The 18,163-nt window shown below is 43.0% G+C and overlaps 2 protein-coding genes across 3 annotated transcripts; one reads left to right on the top strand and one right to left on the bottom strand.

Annotated features, from left to right (window-relative positions):
* Positions 1-398: 398 nt before the first annotated feature.
* Positions 399-4,933, bottom strand: LOC106023404 (protein FAM162A). Its single transcript, XM_034074663.1, has 3 exons — positions 4,858-4,933; positions 2,344-2,513; positions 399-658 (listed from the first exon to the last, which is right to left on the bottom strand). Exons 1-3 carry the CDS (start codon positions 4,916-4,918, stop codon positions 572-574), a joined length of 318 nt encoding a protein of 105 aa, XP_033930554.1. The 5' UTR covers positions 4,919-4,933; the 3' UTR covers positions 399-571.
* A 744-nt stretch (positions 4,934-5,677) lies between these two features.
* Positions 5,678-16,834, top strand: MIX23 (mitochondrial matrix import factor 23). Of its 2 annotated transcripts, XR_004549419.1 has the most exons (6): positions 5,678-5,798; positions 6,616-6,741; positions 7,745-7,891; positions 11,712-11,771; positions 14,521-14,634; positions 15,920-16,834. XR_004549419.1 is itself a non-coding variant. In XM_034060102.1 (5 exons), the coding sequence occupies exons 1-5, from the start codon at positions 5,748-5,750 to the stop codon at positions 14,569-14,571; spliced, it is 435 nt and encodes a 144-aa protein (XP_033915993.1). In that variant the 5' UTR covers positions 5,678-5,747; the 3' UTR covers positions 14,572-14,814. The 2 variants fall into 2 exon arrangements, 1 of the variants encoding a protein (XP_033915993.1); XM_034060102.1 differs by lacking the exon at positions 15,920-16,834 and having other exon boundaries at positions 14,521-14,814.
* The last annotated feature ends 1,329 nt before the right edge of the window (positions 16,835-18,163 follow it).

Below are 18,163 nucleotides of genomic sequence, written 5' to 3'. Positions count from 1 at the left end.
TAGGGCAGGTAAGCAGACTTTCTAATAACTTATGATTGTTTTGATGATGTTGATACAGGTCATGCAATTCTTGACTAAAGGGCTTTCCAAATAATTGTTCTCTCTTGTACGAAGAGGAACGTATGGAATAGTTGAAGCACCCAGTAAAAACATAGAATACATCTAGCACCATTCTTCCTCAAGGCACCTGAAATAGTGAGTTAGTGACTGCCCAGTGAAGGTTATTTAATTTTTACAAGTATGGATACACAAGTAGAAACCAAAGAGGGTGTCCTCTTCTCTCCCAGTAAGTGGTTAAGAGTACATAGCACATGTAGGAAACACCTGTCTGCCCAGTTTGTTCACTTGTCCTGTCCCACTAACCACGAAGAAGAGAGTTTGGAGGCAAGGGGAGGGTGTTAGGAAAAGTAAAGTATTTCTGGTTTTAATGATTACAGGATAATGCACTAATTTTCTTGAACATGAGAGTACAGAACTAACATTCATGAAAGATGTGACTGTATTCTTCCAGTGCCAAGAGGGACAGCTTTTCTTCCCCAGTACATGGTCTCTTCATTTTGTCCTTTAAGGTTTAGCAGATGTGCTGAGTAGCTTCTTCTCTCCATTGTGCTTTCTTTTCCAAGTTGATGCTTGTAAGAGTTTCTTGCCTTTTTACAGCCTACAACATAATGACAAAGCAAGAGCAGGTATCACCTAAAGGACCACAAGTACAAAACATGAATCAACAGTTTACACAATATTTGGCCTATCCTTTTCAAGGCACAGTTCTGTCACCTTTAATGCCAGGTGAGAAAGGGTTAAAAGAAAAAGAGACTACTTTGGCTTAAACCCATTACTTCTCTCTAGGAATAAATGTGCCTTTTGTTAAGGTATTAGAATATATATGGTCAGTATTTAATACTCTGGTCTTCAGAGTCTGCTGGAAGGTACTGGAAACAAATCAAAAATGAAACATAATAGATTCCTGCTTCTGTGAAAACAAGGATCCCAGAGCAGCTGTCCTCCTCTCTTTCCAGTGTTTGCATTCATACTACCCCAGTCTAAGAGGAAAATGTTCTGGGAATTGTCAGTGTTCAGTCTCTTATGGTAAAAAACATTTCCATTGTTATGTTTCAGAGTGCTGCATCCCTTTTCATTTTGATGGGCAAATGCTGACAGAAACATCATTTGACACTTCAGTAGTTCACAGTGCTGGGTTTGCTAGTTTTAAGGTGTCTCTATACCACTTAGTAGGCTATAGAAAAAAACACTGTTATTCAGAACTGCTTCAGAGAAAGGCAGCACACAACTAAGGTTCTGCCCACAAAGATGCTTTAAGCTGAGGGGTTTCTGCTTCCAGTCATCTGTAAAAGAATGTAGTGGACTCTGTTTCTGTTACCACTGTGCTTTCTATCCAGAGTAACTTGACAATAATCTGTGCACAGATTATATTTGCATTCCTTGACTTGAATTCTCATGCTGCTGAGAAACTTTAGCTTGGCTTCAGTGCACGAAAAATGTTCCTTGCTTCTTTACAGAAATACCTCAAAGTTAATAGTTCACCAACTGTGTTGAAAACACATAAAATTAATCATGACTAGCCTTTGCTGCATGTGGAATCTTAGACTTCATACTCACTCTCTTAATATGATGCAAATTAAATCATAGACCTAGTTCTGCCCCATGTTGAGACTGGATGCCTTGCCAGATTCTATGCAGTGAAGGATGCTCAGTACCTCCAGGATTTGGGAACTTGTCTATGAAGTAGTGTTCCAATTCAACAAACTTTAATAATTTGAGAACTTATTCCATCTGTGCTAAAGTCAAACTATTTTCTAATGCAGTTAAAGGGTACAGAATTACCCTTTAAAAATACTTTTGAGTATTCTCATGTCTATGGAGAAATATCCTCATTTGCTATTTCCATTATACTGAGTGTACAAGTGTTGCAGTGTGTAGAGAGGCATTTGTAATAGGTCCATACAGTCACTATATGGACCTCATTGGCCCAAGGAGCCTTTACCTGCCCACCAGATCCTCACAACAGAAAGTGCTCTTTCCTTTTGACTTCTTGCAGCCCATCAGCAAAATCAAGGAGTTAAAACAATGCAATCATTGAGAAAAAAAAAAGACTTTTCTCTCCTTTTAAAGGAAGCAGATGCATTCTTAACAGTGACATCACCCTTTTGTGACTTGGGAATTAACCAATGAGGGTCACTTCTGGGGAACTGGGAGGACATTTTTGGTCAGTGATTGAATTAAACCAACAAACCCCAAACCGAAACAGTGCTAACAATCCACAAGAAGAACTGAGGAGTTTATGTCAAAACTGATTTGTGCTCACCAGCCAAAAATTGTGCTTACCTGCTTTCCTTTAATCACCATGATTATGCATCCCACTATTGTCAAAGCAACCATCACATAGCTGAACTTCACACCCAGTGTGATCTTTGCTGCTCTGATTGTATCAATCCTCAAGAAATAAAAAGAACAGGCACACTCATTACCAGAGACACAAATAAATCCTTTGGCTCCTGGTTATTTGTTAAGAGACAATACTGCTTTGCACTGCAGCCAAGTGATCTGGAGAAGGAGGAAGGCTGCAGTATTTAAGTATGCACCTTCACTATGGAGATGACAGGAAAGAGAGAGGGATGGTTTTACTAATAGGATGTTTTTCTTAATGTCAGGTCCCTCTCTGCTCACCACTACATTCCAGGATCAGCAAAGCCAGGGAGCACTGCACCCATATTAGGACTGTGGTGTATTCAGCATTGTAAAACATGCATTTTCACTTAGTAGCAGAAGCAGGATAAAAAACATTTATCAGCAGGAAAAAAATAGTGTTGAGCAGTTGGAGCATCTTGGGCAGGGGGAAGCATTATCACAGCTTAGTAAGCCTGAGCTTCAGAATAATTTTATTTATGATGCAGTCTGTTTTCCCAGCAAGAAGGCTTCCTCCACCACGGGATTCGATACTACTACTGATACACACTGGCTGATGAATGAAACACTCCTGGAAACTCAGAATAGGACTTGGGAAAAGACCAGTAGTTACCACTTCCCTCCTGCTAGAGTAAAGAGTGTGAAGGTAATCTGTTTTCCTAAGAAGCCGAGGAGGCATGGAGGATTGAAAGCCTTCCAACAGCAGCTTTGAAGTCCTTTAGATCTTTTTATTTCAGGGGGATTAACAGCCACACCAGTAGCTATACTACTACTTTGGGAAAAAATGGTTGCCTAATTTGCTGTTATTTTTTGAAAGCCATCAATAGGAAAAGTTTCCGTTATTAAAGCCTTCAAATGTACATGTGATGAGTTAAAACAAAAATATCAGTTATTTTAAGTTTGGTGAAACTCTAAAGATAATTCTACCCAAATGGTGGCTCAGTCAAATTTAAGTTCCTCTTAGAAATACCAATGCCAGAAGGGCCAGTGGAGCATAAAGCTTTTATATGTGCTCTCCACAATAACAAAAGACCTATACCTTATATATTTGATTCTCCTAGCAGAATTTAGAGCAGTTGACTCCCTTCTAAAGGAGGTCTGATGTTCTCAGTGATTAAATTTAGCATATTATAAAATTACAGAGCAGAAAAGCATCAACATAATGTGATAAGAGAATAAATGCATCAAATTAGGTAACTATACACCAAAACTAACATGAGTGAATATGGAATAATTTACCATGTTTTGACCCTTACACTTGAAGAAAAAAAGCTGCTGAAGTATCCGTGATAGCTCAACATAGTAAATCACAGAGGACCTGAGAACTGAAGAGAGTTTTGTTGTTTTTGAAGAGGAGGGCAAGAATGATTTGATCACTGCTCCAAAGTACCGATACAAGATGTCTGATGCCAGGGAACATGCCCACCTACATGAAACTAAGAGGTAAATTTAAATTACATGATTACATGTGTTTTCTCACAGCATGGTTCAGCAGAGGAATTCCTTCTCAGAGAATGTGGATGCTAAAAATACACCTTGCTTAAGGAGGATGGGTGAATTTATGAAAGAAAAAGAAATTTAGTAGGATCATTAAACACAAAAACGCCACCTCTGGGACAGTAGTCCAGGGGTGAAACACTGTGTCTGCCCTCTTCCAGTAGTCTTCCTTCAGTCCTTGCTATTGCTCACCGTTCCTGTTAATCTGCCCAAAAATGCAAGCGGTCTCCTTTACTGGCCACTGCTGGAGACATCACACTGCTGAGGAGACCTCTGCTCTTACCCAGTACAGTTACATTATGTTTTTAACACAGAAATATGCAAAATGCTTCTTTTATCCAGCATCAGCAGACTCTGAAGGGAGCCTATTTTACAGGAAGTGTGATTAGAGTATCGGAACTGTCCCATACATAGGGAAAAAATGTTTAATGGCTTGAGCTTTATCTGACCAGCTCCACTCTTGCAAATGAACCAAGCCCATGATTCAGACTGACTCCTGCAGGGCAGGCACAATGTTTTGAACAGCTGGAGCTGGTTGTACTATGAACAACTGCAGAAGTATTTTAGTTCATGTGATGTTCCTGAACATTGATAGTTTACGTCAGGGTTGAAGAATCTGTACTAGAGCACCACTGAAGAGTCTCTGTGCAGGACTGCACATCAGATACTAGTGACCTGCTACAAAGTGAAAGCTGTGTTGTTCTCACAAGCAGAAATACTGACCCCTGGCTTTGTTTAAACCCAAGGTTTTATTGCTAAATTTAACCTCAGTTTTTCAGTCTAAAGATAAGAATTCCCTCTTAAAAAAGCAGGGATGTTAGGATCTATGCCAGTCTGATTCCTGATTGGATGACTGCAGCCTGGATATCTAAGTATGTTGTATCATGAAACATAGCATGATTGTTACCAAAAACTTACTTTTTGGCTGATACTAACCTTTTTCATGGGGTTTAATGCAAAGCCTTCTGCTTATATTTGGATCCATTCCTTTAGTCATTCTCAGAACTGAGGGAATATTCCCAGCAGTTCAACAGCCCCACCTGGAAGAAAGCAGAGGAAGCAAAGAGGCCAAATCAATATAGTAGAAAGAAAGAATATTATCTTTTAATGGAAGAATGGAACCACAAAACTCACCCCAACTTTGGAAGACAAAAGAGCATTTCTAAACATAGAATTTAGTCTTTATGCTGGCTGAAAATGTCTCTTCTATGAAAAAGAGCTACCCTTAATTTTTTATGCACAATACATTCCACCCCTGCAAAGTTTACATTTATAGGCGGACAGCCCTCACCAAACCCTTTCCAAGACCTCCAGAGAAGGAAGGAAAGCTGCAAATCCATTCCTTTCATGTTCTTCAGTCAGTTTGGGGGCTGCCAGCCCCACACGCAGCCGCCAAAGCTTCGCTTCGCTTCTTCCCCCTCCACACCACGTGTAACAGGGCCGGGGCCGCCCGGAAGATCCCCTCTCCCCAGCACACCCGGCCTAGCATCCCTGGGCTGACAACACCTCTGACGGCTCCCGAGCCCCGCGGGGCAGACACTCACCGGCGCGGCAGCACATACCGCTGCCCTGGCCCATCTCCGGCGCTCCTCAGTGTCACTGCTGGGCCGGTACCGGGGCTGGAGAAGAGCAGTGAACCACGCATGGAAGCCGGAGCAGCGGCGGAGACGGGAAGCGGAACGCACCGCAGCCCGGAGCGGCGAAGTCACCCCCGGCCCCCGTTATCGGCCCGGCGGGGGCCTCTCCCTGAGGCAGGGCACGCCCCCTTCACGTCATCCCTCCTCGCCGCTGGATTGGCTGGCGCCGCGGCCGTCGCTCTTTCCAGTATGGCGGCGCCCAGCGGAGCGGGGAGCTGTGAGGACTTCGCCGAGTTCCAGGTGAGCCTCGCCGGGCTGCGCGGGGGGTGCCGGCTGTGGTAACGGGTGCTCCCGTCCCATCGCCGCGCTGCCGCCGCCTCCAGGCACCGCCGTGTGCGGCCCTGAGGGAGCGCGGACCCCGGTGGGGGGCGTCGAGGTCATCACTGCCCGCATCGGGCGAGATGCGGCGGCGGGGAGGGGGACCCGGCCCAGCCCAGGCTGGTCCGGCCTGGCCTTCCGGTTACCCCGTGGCAGGAGAGCCGTGCTCTCTAGCAGGGAGCGGGGCAGGGAAACACACCTCCCGAGAGGGGACCCCGGGACGGGGCGTGGAGCCTCCGTGCACTCCCGCACGTTGTTCAATGGAGAGTGGAGCGGGACGCGTGCCATGCGAGCAGCGTCCGGGGCTGTGGACGGTGGTGATCGTTGGCCTGTTCCTTAAATATCGTACCCTAATGAAAGTGTTGCCTTTATTTAATTCGAGATTTGGTGCAGGTTGTGCTCAGTTTCCCATCTGGAAGCGTGAACCGGTGGGGATGGGCCCTTGGGCAGCGGCTCTGCGAGTGGGTTACCAGAGGGAGACCGTGCGGGCAGGGAGACGGGAGGCTCGGGGAGTGCTCCACCAGCTCTGTCTCCCCTCTGGCCTTTGCTGCTGAGGAGACTAGTGGGTTTGCAGCACATACTGCTGCATACGCTGTATGCATGTACTTCATGTGTGCGTTGGTGAGGGCATTTTGTTGCTGCTTGTAAGCAGTCCACTTAGTTTTCTAAGGCATTGTTTTTGTACTAGGGTTTTCTCATGTATATAAGCAAATATGATTATTATTTGTTTTAAATGCAGGAGTTTCTCAGGGTGATGAGGACGATTGATGACAGAATTGTCCACGAATTAAACACTACAATTCCAACAGCTTCCTTTGTGGGGAAGATTGATGCCAGCCAGACGTGTAAAGAGCTGTACCAGTCTGTGAGTGTGCTCTTCTTTGACTCTTTGCCCTCTTATGAATGTTTTATGTGCATAGGCTAGTATGAGTTACTATGGAAACCGCTACCTTGATATATTAGAATCGCAGAATCAACTAGGTTGGAAAAGACCTTTAATGTCATCAAGTCCAACCCTAGGACTGCCAATTCCACCATTTAGTCCATTCTCTAGTGTCACTGAGGGCCTTTTCTATGCAGTGTGTGAACACTTGCAGGGATGGTCACTCCAGCACTGCCCTGGGCAGCCTGTTCCGATGCCTGAGCACCCTTTGGGGAAGGAATTGTTCCTAATCTCCAGTCTAAACCTCCCCTGGTGCAGATTGAGGCGTTTCCTCTTGTTCTGTCACTTGTTCCTTGGGAGAAGAGACCAACCCCACCTCACTCCATCCTCCTGTCAGGTAACTGTAGAGAGCAATAAGGTCCCCCCTGAGCCTTCTCTTCTCTGGACTAAACCCTCCAGGTCCCTCAGCCGTTCCTCATCACACTTGTGCTCCAGGCCTTGCACCAGCTCCATTTCCCTTCTCTGACCCCGCTCCAGCACCTCAGTGTCTCTCTTATAGTGAGGGGCCCAGAACTGAACACAGGATTCAAGGTGCAGCCTCACCAGTGCTTTATATACCCGTAATTGGCATGCTTGACTTCTCTATGCATCTAAACTGCATGCATATAACAGTTACTTCAGTTTAAAACCATGTGGGGAACTTTGTTGTTCTGCAGTAGTGATACTTGGGATGCACTTCAGGCCTCAGTGGATGGTATTAGCCCTGTCCACTTCTTTCTTTGCAAGACTCCTGCTCATGTGTATCTTTGACTTTTGATCAACTTGTTACCTGTTATTAAAAGTAGTGTTGCTTCTAATGTAGAATCAGGGGGGTTTCTATAGGCACAGCAATGCCTTGACTTTAGAAAGTCTTTTGTTTAACTTGTAAATGGGAGTATTTTATCCTCTGCTGTGATGTTGTTACTTTCTTTCTCTCTCCACTTAGTTGATGGATGCTCATACCAGTAGGGAGAGAATCATCAAAAACTGCATTGCTCAGACTTCCAGTGTAGTGAAAACTCTCAGAGAAGAGAGGGAAAAAGCCCAGGATGATGCAGCATTATTAAAGCAACTCAGGAAAGAGCAGACAAAGGTGAGTGGTGGAGCTTTGTAGAGATTACTTAGAGAGGAAAAAGAGTTGATCTTTCCCAAATGGGAAGACCAGTGTGATGGAGAGAACCTCAAGTGGATTCTGGCTTGGGCAGTCTTTTCCAAGGTTCTTGCTGGCTGGGTATATGAGAACTGTTTCCCTTAGCCCTCAAGACAGAGCTGCTTTTATCCTGCAAGTGGAGCATTTTCTGAGATCCTGTTACACAAATGCCATAGAAAAAACTTCTGTACTTCCCCATGGTGGTCTCTAACCTTCACTGGTTAATACCACTTAGCATGTAACTTACCTGTGGCTTGCTTAGTTCTTTAAAATGCCTGAAGGGTCATTTTGACTTTTGAGATGCTGTAAAACTAGTATATCTGCAAACAGCAAATATGGGTGCTAAGATTCAAACATCAGAAGATAATGAAATATGACTTTCATGTATGATTCTTGCACCGCACAATTATGCAGCCTTGGAGCTGTCCCTTTTCATTGTTACCCTTCTTAAGTTGACATCATTCTTACTTGGTGTATTAAGTGGAATTTCTGTCCTCTAAGAGGAGCTTTCAGGCAGCTTTGAATTCCACTTAACTGACTTTGTTGTTCTTTAGTATTTCTTGGATTAATTTTATGAGTACCTTGTGATGATGTGAGAGAAATTTCTGGGTTTGCATAGGGAATTTTAATGTGCAAGCACCTGCTCAACCTTCTGGCCTCTGGATGGAAAGTGTATTTTACCAGAGGTGATCTAGATGGAGCATCAGAAGTGGATAAGGGAATCCCACTCTTTTGCCCCTGTTCCAGGCTCCGCTTTGTAGGGAAAAGGGTATTGCATGTGTATTAGGAGTAGAGATTAGCTGGGATGTGAACTGTTCCTTTGATTTCTCTTCCAAATCTGCTCTGTATGTCTCATGTGCACTTCTTTTCCACACCATATGCTTGCATCACAAAGCAAGACTGCTTGCATATTGCTTTTTTATCTTTTGCTTACGCTGGCTAGACGTGTATTATGTTGAGCAGTTTAGTGAGCCTTCCTCTGCTGAGGACTGTCATAACCAGGGTTTCCAATACTAGGGTGAGTTCTTCTCATAACAGCCAGATACACCACCATCACATATACATCTGTATGGTCCTATATGCTGGGTGTAGCTTTCCCTGCTGCAATAATAAAAGAATTGAAGAGAGCAGTCCTAAAAATTTTGCTGTTGTGGTGCTGAACTACCTCATAGAATCACAGAATGGTTTGGGTTGGAAAGGACCTTAAGCTCATTCAGTTCCAATCCCCTGCCATGGACAGGGACACCTCACTAGACTGTATTACCCAAGGCTCTGTTCAGCGTGGCCTTGAAAGCTGCCAGGGATGGAGCATTTACCACTTCTTTGGGCAACTGGTTCCAGTGCCTCACCACCCTCACAGTAAAGAACTTCTTCCTTATATCTAACCTGAACCTCCCCTGTTATCCCTCTGCTTCAAGAGGAGCCACTTGTAGCCCCTGCTTTCAAAGAGCAGTTGGATGCTGATGCAGCTGTAGCTAAAAAACTTCCTGAGGGGATGTTCTGAACTCAAGCATCTGATTTTTCCCAGGCACTGAGTGAAAGAAATGTTTGTTCTTGTGCTCTTCAGAGAAGTGCTCTGTCATGAGCTCAGGTTTAAGAACCAGGTGGCAAGTGAGTGCTTTTATTCTTAAAGCCTCACTTAGGGAACTGCTAACAAGCATCCATACTAGTCTGGAAAACTAGAATGGTAGCATATTATTTTCTTCAAGTGTTGTTTGCAGAGCCAGTTTCTCAGATCATTTAGTTACTGAGCCCAGAACCTATCACTGAAACCACTGGGAGTATTGCAATGATAATGTTGAATAGTTGGAAGTGATTTCAAATATTAAAAGCAATCCATGATTTGGAAACATCCCAAAAAGCTTTTGATGAGATGACCTCAAATTTTCACTTTATGAGGTGCATCTCCTGCACCTCCTTTTTGGATTTTTTTAGTTCTCTGAAAGTGGTGTTTTCTCTACAACTCCAGTAAGCAGTCTTGACAGAACAACTCCTGCATTTAAGATTATGCATTTCAAATGTATATTCACTTGGTTGCAATACAGGTCTGCTTTCTCATTTATATTTCTCTCATCCTGCTAATGGTGCAAATTGGAGGACTTTATCCAAGATTTTTACTTCTGGGTCACTGAGTAAGAAAACTTGGAGTAGTGTCAGTCCAGCAGCTAAATCTCTTCATCTACTTACATTGAAACATCATTTGATTGTTTTATTGATTTGTTATTGTCTTACTTTACTTAAATGAATTATCAGAAAATAGCCAACCAAATAAATCCTGGAAATCCAAACCATGCAGCATAATGATTAGCAGCTTTAGCAAGTGAATTAGTAAAGCTTGTTAAAACATGTCATGGTTTAAGCCCAGCCAGTAACTTAGAACCACACAGCTGCTCGCTCACTCCCATCCTTCTTATCCCCTGCTCCCTCGGTTATGGGGAGGAGATCAAAAGAATGTAAATCCCACTGGTTGACATAAGAACAGCCCAGTAACTAAGGTATAACACAAAACCGCTACTGCTACCACCAATAATTACAATAAGGGAAGTAACAAGGGGAGAGACTATAAAACTAAAGGGGGAATTAAGGAAAAGAAAACAATAAACACAAGTGATGCACAATACAATTGCTCACCATCTGCCTACTGATACCCAGCCTGACCTGAACAGTGATCTGGGCCTTCTGGGTAACTCCCCCCAGTTTCTATACTGGGCATGATGTGCTGTGGTATGGAATACCCCTTTGGCTAGTTTGGGTCAGGTGTCCTTTCTGTGCTTCTCCCTGGCTTCTTGTGCCCTTCTTCACTGGCAGAGCATGAGGGACTGAGAAGTCCTTGGTAGGGGTGAGAGCTACTGAGCAACAGATGTGTTATCAGCATTGTTCTCAGGCTGAAGTTGAAAACACAGCACTGCACCAGATACTAGGAAGGAGAAAAATAGCTGCTACAATAGCTTGAAACCAGGACAGAATGTCAGATTATATTTTAAAACAACAACAAATTCCACTGTGTAGCCATGTCGGTTGACACCAACAGTTTGAAGTCCTGTTGAGTAGGTAAAGGTGCATCCAGCAACTCTACTAGTTGTGTGTGTCTGGACATCTTGCTTGGAATGTTTTTGATGGGCTTTCTCTCTTGGCTTGCATCTGTTCATGAACTCTAACCGGAGCCATGTGTTTAAAATGGATAAACACTGACCCTTATTTTGTTGTGACTCCAACAAAAATACATCCGAACTATAGGCAAAAAAAGGCAGATGGTTCTTAAATCCCTTGCTTCAGGGCCTCATGGCAGGGTCAAATTACTGCAGGTCACCTGAACACAACTGTCACACCTGCCCCTTGGGCCTTCTGATGGGCAAATCAAAGAGAGTCTTATATTTCTTATGGTAAGTGCGTGTTCAAGAACTGTATATTGTGGCAGTTCTTGCTGGAGCTTTTGCATCTGTGTAAACCTGATTTGTCCTGCTGTGATCACATAACGTATTAACTGGTTCATTGAACATACATGACATGTTCTTGTAGACCCTTTTTTGGTCAGTATACAGAGGAGACAGCAAAGGAAATGGAGAGGATCTTTTTATGATCTGAATTCTAAATCTGATCCTGAGACCTGTGATCACTCCTAGCTTTGCTGCCGGCTTCCTCTAATAATGCATGTGTGGAAGAGTGACAGCTCAAGGCTGCAGATCTAGAAAGTTGCAATAGTGGTAAATAGTGAAGACTACAGTCTACTGTTTAACAATAACTTCTTTATCTGTTTCTGCAGTTGAAATTGATGCAGTCGGAACTGAATGTTGAAGAAGTGGTAAACGACAGAAGCTGGAAGGTACTCAGTCATTTAAAATAGTGATGATCTGCACTGCAAAGGAAAGAAAGGCATCTGATTTAGGGGGGAGGAAGGACTATGGAGTACTCCCTGTGCAGCTCCCTTTCTCCTCCTTGCCCAGTGGCTAAGTACTTTGTAGACTTTTCCATGGTAGCCTACCTGAAAAGCTTCGCTGGGCCTCCAACAGTATCAGAGAGATGAGTGTTTCAGATTTGGCTGTGTGGTATTGATGGTGCTTCTGAGCAGAGGCCAGAGGAAAGGGGGGCTGTGGAAGCTGAACCTTTTCCTGATGGAGTTCCCTGGTGCAAAGGGCAGGCTTGCTGTTGCTCTCATGTGTCAACAGAGGGGGCACATCACCCTCTGGATTGATAGCCCCAGATGCTGTCTTGTTATAAAGTGATCTTGACACTGAGCTTAAATTCTGAGGTGGCTCTATTCTGTCACTGCAGCATTTCACATCTAGCATCCTCTTCTTGTTTGTTGTAGTTTTTCAGAGCTTGCAGTACTGTATAGAGAACCTCTTTCCCTCTCCAAATGCAAAAAGAATTTTTGTCTGAATACAGGCAGAAATGTCTCATTTAGCTGCCTGTAAAAACATGTCACTGAAAGAATTAGAATCAGTCATAGTTGTGGACCAAATGCAGTTTGTAACATGGAAGTGTTTATTGGTTTGCAGGTGAGGACCTCCACTCTTTTTTACTGTTGCAGACTTGTAGTTGGAAAATACACTTATGCATTTACATTAACCCTAACCAACTGAAAAGTGACTGGAAAAATCTGACTAGGAAAGAGGTATTTGCCAACATTGCTCTGGGTAGCTGTAGCGAAAGTGGCATACAGAAAGATGCTGCTGGATAGAAACTCATGCAATGGAATTTTATTTGGCTAATGCCAAACAAGGGATTGGCTTCCAAAACAAGATACTTCCATCAGCTTCTGGGAGGTAAAACCTCCCCATTAGAGTTTATCCTTGATGTGTATTATATTAATATGTAAAAGACATCAAAATCAAGTTTTTGCATAATAACATGAATGCTATGGTTTCTAAGGCACTGTCTTTCCTGTCTGAAAAATGAGAATAGCTCTTCACAGATAGACCGATGGAGTTAAGTGGCCTGAGTAACACACAGATCTCTGGGTCAATGATGCTAACAGTAGGAGGCAGTTAGTAGGATTGTAGTATCGATCTTCCTTCCGTAGGCTGTGGAGTTACTGTTAAAAAAAGCTTTCAAAGGCTGCATGATAGCAAGCAAGCTGGTGTGCTGTTTGATGTGAAAGACCCCTGCAGTCTTTTAGAGTGTATTTCCAGTGACCCTTAAAATGTCTTTTGACAAACAATGGACAAAAATGGTGCAATTTGCTTATTTTAGTAAGAATTTGGATGCTTCTGAATAAGAACCTTTATGGCTCTTGATTTCTACAGTTTCCTTGTGTTGCTTAACTGATCTCAGACCACTGCATATTCTTCACTGTTACAGAAGTGCCCACTGCATGTGGTAACACAATGTGACATGCTCTCTGTAAGTGTGAAAGAAACTGTATCACAGCTTTTGTTTTTCTGCAATATGAAGCTGTTTGTAATAAGTGTCAATTTCTGAATGCAAATTGCATTTGAAAATAAGTTGAAAATGACTCAGAAGTTGTTAAGAATCAATTCTAAAGCTGATACATGCTCCAGATTTCACTTCTGCTGAAGTTGCCAGAGGTTCTGAACTCTGAAGAAGGACGTCAGCTGTAGATGATGCTAGGAAGATACAGTTTAAATGAATGTATTTATATGAAGTGATGCACAGCTTCCCCAGAATCACTGTCCCACTCACTTTGCATGTGAAGCCAGTGGGAGAGCTCGCAAAACTTGATCTCCTGACAGTCATAGGCATTTGGATCTGAAAAAGCCTGGACACCCTGGAAAACAGGAGTGCTGGTGGGGGAGCTGGTAACTGCCTCAGCTTGGTGCTAGGTGGTGCTCGTGTCGCTTTTCAGCGCTGGACAAAGTTCAGAGCCAAAACAATAACTAAATCGCTTATACAGAGCTCCTGTGACTGGTGTGAGCCTGTGTGTTGTGCTTTAGATTCAGACTGCCTGACTTTAAATAGCCACATTTGTTAGGGTAAGCAGTCTGCTTGACAAGGCCCAGAGTTCAAGCTAAATAAATGTGATCTTCAGTCTCTAGTTCTGTGTGCTAAATTTTCCTCAGAGAAGGTGCCAGAGGTGAGTGAGGCAAGAGCGGTGTGCCCTTTGCATAGGCAGCATCAGGACCTGCACTCACATAACTAACTGAATGTGGCTTCCAAGAGCCCTTGCACCTCTTCTTAGCTGTCGTGGCAATGTAAAATGCATTTGCTCAGGAAAGAGAAGAGTGCAGTATCCAGATTTGAATGCCAGAGTGAACTTAACAGAACACAGCTGGTCAGTAGCCTTCTGCTGGTGATTTCCCCTCCCTCTTTTAAAATAAAAGAAAAAAGGCATCTTTGATGATAACAGACTACCAGGATTATGAGCCTGCCTTATCTGAGGGAGAACACCTTTAGTGCTGTGCAGTCCCCCAGCATCAGGCTGCAAACTTTGGATTCACGAAAGCCAGGAGAGAAGGTGAATGGAGACAGATGCTTTGGTAAGTACCATTTATTGGTACAGCAGGGCTGGGTAGCTTGAGATGGGTGCTAAGTGAAGAGAGAGTTGCCTGAAATTTTTCTCACCTTGTGGAGGAGGGCTGATTCGCTTTTCCTCTTCTCTTTTGGTGTCTCAGGTATTTAATGAGCGTTGCCGAATTCACTACAAGCCTCCGAAGAGTCAATGATGTTGGGTATTTTCCATCAAGTTGGTCCATAACTGTGAGAGCCAAACTGGAAAGAGACCTTGGGTGAGCTGTGTTGCGACCCTCCAGAACCAGTAGAACCCAGTCTTGTTTTGTTTTGGACCTACTTAGCTGAAATGTCAAGACTGAAATGATTCTCCTGTAATTAAGAGAAAACAACTCATCTTTTGTACAAAATATGTGAACAAATGAATTTTATAGTATTAAAATAATTTTCAAATGGAATGCGAAACTGGCATCTTTCTTGCACTTCTACAGCTTCAAGAGTCCTAGAGGGAAAGAAACAGTAAAAACCAGCTCTGAGCAGGGAGGACAGGGTTCTCCCTGAACTGGTGCCTGTTAAACTATCAGCGAACATGGTGTCTTTGTGCAAATAATACTCTAAAATCTGAAAGGAAATGACACATTGCAGAGTGATCAGCAAGCATAGGTTCAGCAGCCCTGAAAGGAAGAAGCTGTCGCCATTGTTCTGAACTGCTCAGCACCGGCAGCAGTGGTTCAGAGCTGCATATGGATGCAGGTTTGCCAGTGCTCCCACTCTGCTGACAGGCAGCAGCGTGCGTCACATACTGGCCTTTGGTCTGCATTCCTAAGTTTTGCAATTTTTATTTAAATAAGGAACGTGTTGTCAACTAAAACCACTTTGGAGTGGAGATGAAGATAAGTCTCATTCACGAATGAGGCAGCTCACTATCTCTCCTTCTGAAATTTGAAAGTAATTCCATAGGTGAATTGCATTTGAACTGGGAAAATAGCTGCGCATACCTGGTCCTGTTGCTTCTGGCCATAGCTGTATATTTAGAAAGCTTTAGTGCAACACCTCTACAGTTAAAAGCGGATAAATATGAAGAAAGCAGAATTGCTGTAATTATACCGTTATGTTTCGCTATCTAACCGGCTGACAGATAACAAGATCTGCTTGGTTGCCAGCTGGTTTTATTACTTAGCACTAAGTCCTTAAGAACCCTTTAACTTGAAGAGAGTCTTAAAAATACAGTTCCCATCTTGCAAATGCTTTGGGATTCAGTAACAGTACCAAAATTCCTGTATACTCCCACTTCCCTAAAAGCTGTGGATATATGGGGTGGTGGGAAGTAAATGTAGGAATGTACCTGTGTTACTGGAAAGCTGTCAAACATCTGTGCAGCATCATCTGGTATATAGTTGTTTGTCCAGAAGAGACTCAGACTACTTGGTAGCATTTATTTTTAGGCAGCAGAGATATTAAGTCTCACTTTTCTTTGAGAATGGGGCAGAAATGTAATTTAAATCTCTGAGGCTATAAATCCTAATTTTCAAACTCCATCTTTTTTCTCTTTTTTTCCCCAAGGTACCGCAACTGCTCTAAGCAGAACTTTACTCCATTTGAAGTGCTAGTCTCGCTCTCGAAGTATCCTCATTGTTTTTCTGCAGCTCTGAAAGCAGAAAACATGTTTGTTCTTCACCTGACAAATTCTTACAATTGTTTATCCTCAAAGTGGAAATCAAATACTGCTCAGAAGTGTGGGCTGAATATCAATTTAATTTGCACAGGAGATGGTCCAGTAATGAGGTGTTGAGAACAGTTAGTTTTGATTGCAAAGTCGGTACTCTAATTGTGACCTCTAACATAGGTGTCTAAAACATTTGTTCTATCCAGGGCTTGGATCTACAACTGCAGGATAAATGTTCCTTTTAAGTCAGCTGTATGACAGAAACTTCTGCCAGTGTGTATAGAGAGTTGGTGTCAATACTCTCAAGATTCATGCTTGTATTTCTGTAGAGACGAGATTGTAATGAGAATTAATCACTGTCCTCCTCTACCCATCCAGATGTTTGCTCAGCTGTTGTGGAAAAAAATTCTTCACTTAAGCAGGTGCTGTGAAAAATGGCCTGTGTAATGGATGTGATACATACCCAGATTTGTTTCTCTCTTTTTTCAGTAGCCCAATTTAGCAGTTGTTATGAGAAAACAATGAGAAAAGCCCCAACAACGAAAAAAACCCAACCCAAACGTAGCACTGTTTTTCATCTGAATATAAGGCCAAACAAGTAGACCTATACAAACCTATGTATGAAGAACTTCTAACACTGTAACTTCTAAGTCCCAAACCTCCCTTCTGCAGGTGTTTGCAGCATGTATGCAGAGGGTTGCACTGAGAAGTTGAATTACTCTGTTTAGTTTGCTCTGAGCACAGAGGGATATCTCTTACAGTACGTGGCAAATCGCATGGGTCAGAGGCTGTTTAAGTCTTGCTGTTGAATGCAGTGGAACATTAAGGTGAGTTGCTGGAATTGCATGCCATGCTTTGGAGCACAGGGAAGGAGAAATTGACTTTGCTATTTTTTTTTAGTACTTAAGATCTGTCTTGTGAAGGGGAATGTTTTGTGATTGTATGCTAATGGCACTGATATGACCTGTGTGCCATACTAAATAAAGACAGGTAAAATCTGTTTTTTCTGGCACCTAGTGCTGTTGTTTCTGCAGCCTGTAGGCATGGAAGACTGATGAAATAGGTAACCTCTTTGTAGAAAATCTTTAAGGATAGAATTTGGTTGTCTTGGAGCAGACTGAGGGGAAGTGGCTCTTTACTGGTACAAGAGGCTCAGCAGTCTTTGGGATATGACAGTTTTGTGCTGCTGAAGTGCAGGTTTCTATTAATCCTCCCTGATGTACAGCATCAGAAATCTGAAATCAGTGTGAGTAGCAGGAGGGGAGACCTTTACTGCAGAGCAGGATATTGGAAGTCAAGGCTGTTGTTACTGTGATGATGGCAAACAGATCATCAGTTGGTAGATGGAGGGCTGCTTTCTTTTGGCAGCTCTTAAAATGGTGCAGACTGTGTGTCATTTAATCCAGTCACAATTACATGCACAATGTACACACAAATACATTACAATTACACTGTGAAACCAGAAGACTTACCTACTGACTTAGCTTTCACAATCATTCCTACAGAGCTGACTTAATTTCTGGTTTAAAAATAACTCATAAATTCATAACCCTGGGGTTTGGGTTTTGTTTGCTTTGTGTTGTACTCATGTTTTTATTGCCTGTAACTTCTGCTTGCTAAAATTGCTTATACAGGACCAGAGAATAGTGGCCTGCAAGCTATAGACATTTAATTCTTCATTACTGCGGTAGTGCAAGATGTTACTCGGCTTTAGAACTATAAGGTGTTGTTCTCCCAGCACAGACTTTCCAAGTTAAGAGCAGTACAGTTATGTGAAGAGAAGCTGCCATTGTGCCAGTGGTGAGTGTAGGCTGAAATGGTTTGTAACATCAAACAGGTCTCCAATACCGAAGTGTAGACACTCGCTGGCTTGTCGATGTTGTGTAAGAGATGGAATGGCGATGGCTGTTCTTCTCAAAAGGGAGTTCCAAATGCTGTTTCAATACATCCAAAACTTAATAATTAGACAGTCGTGTAGATGAGGTTGCTTTGGATAGTCCATTGCCACTGATCATCCTTGATAGCAGGTCTTTGAAACGTCAAGATTTCAGAGTGACTTAATGAACTGCATGTGCAGGATGAGTACTGCATCCAAATCTTAGAACTATCACTGGATTTTGGAGGATGTCCATTAGCATTCC

Source organism: Melopsittacus undulatus, chromosome 2 (genome assembly GCF_012275295.1).
Source record: "Melopsittacus undulatus isolate bMelUnd1 chromosome 2, bMelUnd1.mat.Z, whole genome shotgun sequence".
Taxonomy (NCBI): domain Eukaryota; kingdom Metazoa; phylum Chordata; class Aves; order Psittaciformes; family Psittaculidae; genus Melopsittacus; species Melopsittacus undulatus.
The sequence above is the reverse complement of the archived record's forward strand: the minus strand, read 5'-3'. Positions and strand labels throughout refer to the sequence as shown.

What these genes read in the sequence shown, in the direction of transcription:
- LOC106023404 (XM_034074663.1), bottom strand. Translation starts at nt 4,918, where the DNA reads ATGACTAAAGGAATGGATCCAAATATAAGCAGAAGGCTTTGCATTAAA. An exon ending in CATTAAACCCCATGAAAAAG is followed by an intron (nt 2,514 to 4,857) that starts GTTAGTATCAGC and finishes ACAAATAACCAG; the next exon opens with GAGCCAAAGGATTTATTTGT. An exon ending in TGGTGATTAAAGGAAAGCAG is followed by an intron (nt 659 to 2,343) that starts GTAAGCACAATT and finishes ATTATGTTGTAG; the next exon opens with GCTGTAAAAAGGCAAGAAAC.
- MIX23 (XM_034060102.1), top strand. Translation starts at nt 5,748, where the DNA reads ATGGCGGCGCCCAGCGGAGCGGGGAGCTGTGAGGACTTCGCCGAGTTC. An exon ending in GTAAAGAGCTGTACCAGTCT is followed by an intron (nt 6,742 to 7,744) that starts GTGAGTGTGCTC and finishes CTCTCCACTTAG; the next exon opens with TTGATGGATGCTCATACCAG. An exon ending in TAAACGACAGAAGCTGGAAG is followed by an intron (nt 11,772 to 14,520) that starts GTACTCAGTCAT and finishes TTGGTGTCTCAG; the next exon opens with GTATTTAATGAGCGTTGCCG.